Genomic DNA, 8,107 nt, shown 5'->3' with positions numbered 1-8,107 from the left:
TTTAATGTGTGTATGAGTGTGTGTGTGTGTGTGTGTTTAATGTGTGTGTGTGTCTGTGTATGTGTGTGTGTTTAATGTGTGTATGTGTGTGTGTGTGTGTGTGTGTGTTTAATGTGTGTATGAGTGTGTGTGTGTGTGTGTTTAATGTGTGTGTGTGTGTATGTGTGTGTGTGTACATGATATGGATTTATACCCGCATGGTATAATGTACATGTATCTAACTGCATCTGTAGTATTTATGTCCCTGTAAATTATTTATTTTAAGTGGATTTAAATAAATGGTTAAATGTGTGTGTGTCAGGACTCGGAGGTGTACAAGGCGTCGGTGAAGGAGGACATGCAGCGCTGGCAGGCTGCTCTGCGTCTGCACGGTTCGGTGGATTGGCTCATCGCGGTGGTGGAGAGCGACAACAAGAAGAAGAACAAGACCAACATCCTGCCGCGCACCTCCATCGTCGACAAGATCCGCAGCGACTTCTGCAACAAGCAGAGCGACAGGTGAGCTCCTGATCCCAGCATGCTCTTCTTCTGCAGCTGTGCTGAGCGTCTGACGAGCGTGAGAGCCGAACGCTGAATGAACAAACATGGACACAGGACAGATGTCATGAACCGCACAGAATCAGCATTTAATCAGTCGTTAGCAACCATCCCGGGTACTCTAGCAACCGCATAGCAACACCCTAGCAACTGCCTTAGGTACCCTGGCAACCGCATGGCAACACCTTAGCAACCACCCTGGGTACCCTAGCAACCGCATAGCAACACCCTAGCAACCATCCCGGGTACCCTAGCAACCGCTCTAGTAACCACCCTAAGTACCCTAGCAACCGAATAGCAACACCTTTAATCTTTTCAAACTTTTTCAAACTTTCTGGTCCAGCTTTCTCACGCCAACTTAAAGTTTGTCTTGACTAACTTTTTTATCTAGTTATATTTGTATTTTTATATATTAAAAAAACATAAAAATAAAAATATAATAAAACAAATACTTTTAAATAAATATAAATAAAATTATAAAAAAATAAAGCAAGCAATTTTGAAATGATAATTAAATAAATAAAAATATTTGTAATAAATATAACAGCCTTTATCACTTCAACAGAAAAGAAAAATAACAGAAAATTTCATGAAAGTTTATTGAACGGTCATTATTATTTTCCCTCAAAGCTTTGATTGCATCAACAGGAAAGAAAAAGGGCTGAGAAAGTTTCGTGAAAGATTGTTTAATTTTAAATTTTTTTATGCTTTATTTTTAGTGTTTTAAAAAGAAATAATAATGAAACAAATACTTTTTAAAACAAATATGAAAAAATGAAATACACAAATATTTAAAATATCATTAGATAATAAAATATTTGTAATAAATGTATCTGAAATTTTTAAAAACGGTAAAAAATCACATTGAGACGCTGAGCTGAATGAACAAACTCAACACATCGCTCTTTCAGACCTTTGAGATTTTATCTTGTTTATTCAGGATGAAGTCAAAGAAAGCGTGCAGTCGTAATGAAATATGTGCTTGCATGTGATGTGATTGTCTGCAGGTGTGTGTCTCTGTGCGATCCGCTGAAGGAGTCGTCGCGCTCGCAGGAGTCCTGGAGCTCGTTCCTCACCAAGCTGCGCACGCTGCTGCTCATGTCCTTCACCAGGAATCTGGGCCGCTTCGAGGACGACATGAGGACGCTGCGAGAGAAACGCACCGAGCCCGGCTGGAGCTTCTGCGACTACTTCATGGTGCAGGTGTGTGATTGGCTGAGGGAGCTGTCAATCACAGCGGCGGGTTGTTCTTCAGCTGTGCATCTGTGTGTTGATCAGGAGGAGCTGGCGTTTGTGTTCGAGATGCTGCAGCAGTTTGAAGACGCTCTGGTCCAGTATGATGAACTCGACGCTCTTTTCACACAGTATGTGCTCAACTTCGGCGCTGGAGGTAAACCGTCTTCAGTTAAGATTTAAAACAAACCCACTGTGATCTGAGAACATTCAGTGTGGATGTTATGATTGCTGTGCTTCAGGATTATTTGGAATATGTTAAGATGCTGTTGCACAGTATTACATCAGCAGAAAGATTCTTAAAATAAAATACACTTGTATTTTTTTATTTCAGTATTTTTTATTTTTATATTTTATTTTATAAAATATATTTATTGAATGCTTAAATATAAGTAGAATGATAAAACATAATAAATGCTTTTTTTAAATAAATATAAAGCAAAGTATTAAAAACTATTTAAAAAAATAGTTTTTTATGCATGTAACTCAAATAAAAATATGTTTACAGGACTTTTGAAATTTATGGATTGTTAAAATGTGATATTGTTGCTCAGTATTATTTTTCCACACAGCCTCGATTACATTAGCAGAAAGATTCTTAAAATAAAATAAATATATAATATATTTTAACATATATTGAATGTATATACAGTTCTTATTCTTTGTAATATTTTCTAAAATATATTTATTTAAAACATTTTTAAATATAAGTACAGTTTCAAAAGTAGAAGTACTTTTAAAAAATTAAAAATAAAATATTTTTTAAAATAGTTACAAATATTTTTTTGGCATATAACTAAAATTATAAAAAATATGTTAACAGCGTCTTTTGGATTTTATGGATGTTGTCATCACGATTTAATTGGAGTATGTTAAGCTGTGATATTGTGGGTTATAAAATGAGCAATATATTTTTATGTTTTGTATATTTGTATTTTTATAAAATATTCATATTTATAAAAAAATATATATTTTTATGTAAGTAAAATTATATTCATATAATAAAATACTAAAAATAAGAATATAATAAATGCATTTTTTTTTCAAATATATGTATATCGGTGCAGTATGTGTGTTTTATCATGATCTAAATGTAGGCTACTGTGGAAGACCAAGGGTTAAATTTTAATAAAACTCAAACAGTCAGAATAATTACATTTCACCACATAAAAATGAGATTGACATATTTTTTACAGATGTTGCTGTTTATGATAATGAACATGAATTTACATCTGCATCCAAACTCAAGCTGCTGTCAAATGTGCAGTTATTAATATTACAGCCTGCACTGCAAACTGTGCTGAAGATACACGTCATCAAAGTCAGGAACACAAACCTGCGTCATGATCTGAAACAATATCACTCATATTCTTCTAAGACATTTATTTAGTTAAGGAGAAATGACTAGAAAAGTGTAAAGAATTCAAAAGCGTGACATGTTTGTCATGTCAAGAGCAGTTTAATACCACAATTAACCGTCTGCTTTCACTTATGGAGCAAAAATCTGCCTTTAAACTTGATAGAAATACAGATTTGACATGAATCGTCATCATACCGCAGCTTCAGACAGTGCGTGGGGTTCTGTTGGTTTGGCGTCCGACTCTGTGTTTCTGGTGTTCAGACGGAGCTAACTGGCTGGGCTCGTTCTGTCAGCCGGTGCGCAGCTGGATGTGTGTGTGTGTGTGTGTGTGTGTGTGAGAGAGAGAGTGTGTGAGAGAGAGTGTGTGAGAGAGTGTGTGTGAGAGAGTGTGTGCGTGTGCATGCGAGAGAGTGTGTGTGTGTGTGCGTGCGTGTGGTGTGAGTGTGTGTGTGAGAGAGAGTGTGTGAGAGAGAGTGTGTGAGAGAGTGTGTGTGAGAGAGTGTGTGCGTGTGCATGCGAGAGAGTGTGTGTGTGTGTGCGTGCGTGTGGTGTGAGTGTGTGTGTGTGTTAGAGTGTGTGCAGTGCTCAGTGATTACACCACTCGCCCAAACTGTTTAGTCGAGCTGGGGTGCGTTTCCCAAAAGCATGGTAGTTAGTTCCATTGAAATCAATGCACCCCTGGACGATGCGCGCTACAGCTCAAGAAGCTATTTTGCCAATCAATCGAATTGCATTTGACAAGATTTTCAAGGCAATTAAGCACATTTCCCTCCAAATTCTCATTATTGTAGTGCAAGAGAATTTAATTGTTAATAATGCAAAGAAAATATTAAAATTAAATAGGAAATATTATTTAAAAAAAACTGAATTATATTTATTTATTTAAATTGATGTTATGTTTGAAATATGAGAATATTTCCATGACCAATGTTATTTAGAAGCATTGTGATATTACAGTTTAGTTTTATATTTTCTGCTTTCATGTTAATTTAGTTACAGTTTTAGACATTTTGGTGAGGCGTGTCTGATGCGGGTCTGAGGCACGTGTGTGATGCGTGTCTGAGGCACGTGTGTGATGCGTGTCTGATGCGCGTCTGAGGCACGTGTGTGATGCGTGTCTGAGGCACGTGTGTGATGCGTGTCTGATGCGCGTCTGAGGCACGTGTGTGATGCGTGTCTGAGGCACGTGTGTGATGCGTGTCTGATGCGCGTCTGAGGCACGTGTGTGATGCGTGTCTGAGGCACGTGTGTGATGCGTGTCTGAGGCACGTGTGTGATGCGTGTCTGATGTGTTTCTGAGGCGTGTCTGATGCGCGTCTGAGGCGTGACTGAGGCGTGACTGATAAGCGTCTGATGCGTGCCTGAGGCGTGACTGAGGCGTGTCTGAGGCGCGTCTGAGGCGTGACTGAGGCGTGACTGAGGCGTGCCTGATGCGCGTCTGAGGCGTGACTGAGGCGCGTCTGATGCGTGCCTGATGCGTGCCTGATGCGTGTCTGATGCACGTGTGTGATGCGACTGAGGCGCGACTGATGCGTGTCTGAGGCGCGTCTGAGGCACGTGTGTGATGCGTGTGTGTGATGCGTGTCTGATGCGTTTCTGAGGCGTGTCTGATGCGTGACTGTCTGATACATGTCTGATGCGTGCCTGATGCGTGTCTGTCTGATACGCGTCTGATGCATGCCTGATGCGTGTCTGTCTGATGCGCGTCTGAGGCACGTGTCTGATGTGTTTCTGAGGCGTGCCTGATGCGCGTCTGACGCGCGTGTGTCTGTGCTGCAGGTGTCTGTGGAGAGCGGCGGTCTGGACTGCTGGGTGTTTCTCAGCTCTCTGGAGGTCCTGCACCGGATCGAGGGCTGCTGCGACCGCAGCCAACTAGAGGCTAACTGCTCCCACACCGTGGGCCTGTGGACCTACGCCACGGAGAAGGTGCGGATCAGACACACGGCTAACAGCGGCCCGTTTGGGCTCATTCCTTCATTCATGTGTGGTTTCGTTGGCAGCTGAGGTCTCTGGGTGATCTGTGTGGTCTGGTGTCTGAGAACGGCCCGGACTCTGAGGACCTGAACAAAACCGTCGACCTGCTGGCTGGTCTGGGAGCAGAGAGACCCGAAACGAGTAATTTAGACCAAATAACACATCACTTCCCATTATATACAGTATATATACATACATGCATAAACACACATATGCACACCGGTCAAAAGTTTGGAATAATTAAAATGTTTTCTAAGGAAGAATGCAAGTCTGCATTTATTTGATAAAAAATACTGTAAAAAATGTGAAATAGAATTATAATGTAAAACAGCTGTTTTCTATGTGAATCTGTGTTAAACTGTAATTTATTTCTGTTCAAAGCTGAATTTTCAGCATCATTACTCCAGTCTTCAGAGTCACATGATCCTTCATATTCATATTTTTGTGGAATCTGTGATGCGCAACATATAAATGTTTGGAGAATACTTTAAAAAGGGTAAATTTATGCTTATATTTATCAAGGACGCATTAAATAGATCAAAAATGACTTTTATAATGTTACAAAAGATTTCTATTTCAAATAAATGCTGTTCTTTTGAACTTTCTATTCATCTGTGAATCCTTAAAAAAAATTAAATGTATCACAGTTTCCACAAAAAAATGCTTCTAATAATCAGCATATTATTCTGATTTCTGAAGATCACGTGACACTGAAGACTGGAGTAATGATGCTGAAAATACAGCTGCGCATCACAGAAATAAATTACAGTTTAACAGATATTCACATAGAAAACAGCTGATTTAGATTATAATAATATTTCAAAATATTTTACAGTATTTTGGATCAAATAAATGCAGCCTTGCTGAGCAGAAGAGACTCTTTCAGAAACATTTGACTGGTAGTGTGTGTATAAATAAAACCCATCAGTAATGAGGAGGATCTGCATGAGCGGCTGTCAGCCGTGTGTAGATTGTGTTTGGCGTGTCTGTAATGTGTGTGTCCTCTCTCTCTCTCTCTCTCTCTCTCTCTCTCTCTCTCTCTCTCTCAGTCAACAGTCCTCAGAGTCCCTATAAGAAGCTGAAGGAGACGCTATCATCCGTGGAGGCTTTTGAGAAACACTATCTGGTGAGCTTCCGGTCTCTGTAATCTGGGAGTGTTTGTTTTAGTGCTGTGATTACAGGGTTTATTTCTGCTCATGGTTTGTGTGTCTCTGCTAAGGAGCTGTCTCACGCCGCTATGGAGATGTACAGAGCGATCGGGCGGCTGCGCTCGGCCCGGCTGGTGGGGAAGAGTCTGGCTGAGTTCTACATGTGAGCAGAAACACCTGTAACACGTCCTCCAGAGGGAGACTGAGTGTATCCGTGTCGATTAATAGAACTAAAATAAATATAACAATATTTATAGTTATTTTACTGTAGTTTTATTTTGTAATACTTATAATAAACTATAATAAACTTATCATTTATGTATATTTATTAAAAAAATTTTTTTAAATATATAAATTATAAAATATATATATACAGTGGATGTAAAAAGTCTACACACCCCTGTTAAATTGCCAGGTTTCTGTGATGTAAAAAAAATTAGACCAAGATAAATAATTTCAGAACTTTTTCCACCTTTAATGTAAACTATAACCTGTACAACTCAATTAAAAAACAAACTGAAATCTTTTAGGAAAGGAGGAGTAAAAATAAAAAAATAATGTGGTTGCATAAGTATGCAGAAGTAAGGATGTGGCTGTGTTCAGAATTAAGAAATCACATTCAAACTCATGTTAAATAGGAGTCAGTACACACCTGCCATAATTTAAAGTGCCTCTGATTAAACCCAAATAAAGTTTAGCTGCTCTAGTAAGCTTTTCCTGACATTTTCTTAGTCGCATCTTACAGCAAAAGCCATGGTCCGCAGAGAGCTTCCAACGCATCAGAGGGATCTCATTGTTAAAAGGTATCAGTCAGGAGAAGGGTGCAAAAGAATTTCCCAGGCGTTAGATATACCATGGACCACAGTTAAGACAGTCATCATCAAGTGGTGATGCAACCACGTTATTTTAGTTTTTTATTTTTACTCCTCTTTTCCTAAAAGATTTCAGTTTGTTTTTTAATTGAGTTGTACAGGTTATAGTTTATATTAAAGGTGGAAAAAGTTCTAAAATTATTTATCTTGGTCTAATTTTTTTTACATCACAGAAACCTGCCAATTTAACAGGGGTGTGTAGACTTTTATATATATATATATAGTGGATATAAAATATACAGGGCTCCTCTGCTTTGCGTGTTTTCTGTCTTGTGCATGTGGTTTCTTTGACCGTGTGTAGATACCTGCAGACGAGCGCTCTGCTCGCCAGCGACACCAACCTGAGCGATGAAGAGAGGAGACACTTCTGCCAGGAGATCCTGACCTTTGCCAGCCAGACCGCAGAGGGCAAAGGTCAACAGAAAGGTCAGCTTTGTGCTCTGAGTGTGTTTAGTACAGCGGTCACAGCTAACCCTAAGAAAAAGGACAAAAACATTATAAAACTGTACACTTTATTCCAGGTCACATGTCTGCTCTCACATTGTTCCTTTAAATAACGATGAAAATATAATAAAATGTTTATATATATATATATAATATATAAAAAATATTTAATATATAGGAAAATAATAAAATTGTAAATTGATTAATTATAAAAAAATATATCTAAATATATATTTTTATTCATGTGTGAGTTTAACTTTATATTGTGAGTGAATTAATCACAGTTGCCATCTGAACCATTTGTTTTCGTCTAAGAACAATAATGACTCAAACGAATCACTGAATCATTTTACTAACTGGTTCATTTGAACAAACTATCTGAACAAACTGTCTTCTCTAAGTTCACAGACAAAAGGAAAGTCTGAAAATAAAGTAATTGTTTAAAATTTAAATAAAAGTCTAAAAAAAAAACAAGGAAATATATATTAATTATAAAAAATATAATTAAAAATAAAAAAATATAATACCCTGACTAAAAT

The 8,107-nt window shown here is 38.1% G+C and overlaps 1 protein-coding gene across 1 annotated transcript in view; it reads left to right on the top strand.

Moving 5' to 3' along the window:
• trappc10 (trafficking protein particle complex subunit 10) overlaps nt 1-8,107 on the top strand; it is a 24,024-nt gene that overhangs the window by 5,688 nt on the left and 10,229 nt on the right. Inside the window, exons 4-11 of the mRNA XM_016536597.1 lie at nt 302-498; nt 1,545-1,740; nt 1,816-1,927; nt 3,392-3,444; nt 4,910-5,056; nt 5,131-5,245; nt 6,154-6,230; nt 6,324-6,415. Coding sequence (XP_016392083.1) covers nt 302-498; nt 1,545-1,740; nt 1,816-1,927; nt 3,392-3,444; nt 4,910-5,056; nt 5,131-5,245; nt 6,154-6,230; nt 6,324-6,415 — 989 coding nt within the window. The remainder of the gene's footprint in view (nt 1-301; nt 499-1,544; nt 1,741-1,815; nt 1,928-3,391; nt 3,445-4,909; nt 5,057-5,130; nt 5,246-6,153; nt 6,231-6,323; nt 6,416-8,107) is intronic.

This window comes from Sinocyclocheilus rhinocerous, unplaced genomic scaffold (genome assembly GCF_001515625.1).
Source record: "Sinocyclocheilus rhinocerous isolate Xijiao unplaced genomic scaffold, SAMN03320098_v1.1 scaffold2027, whole genome shotgun sequence".
Lineage (NCBI taxonomy): Eukaryota > Metazoa > Chordata > Actinopteri > Cypriniformes > Cyprinidae > Sinocyclocheilus > Sinocyclocheilus rhinocerous.
The sequence above is the reverse complement of the archived record's forward strand: the minus strand, read 5'-3'. Positions and strand labels throughout refer to the sequence as shown.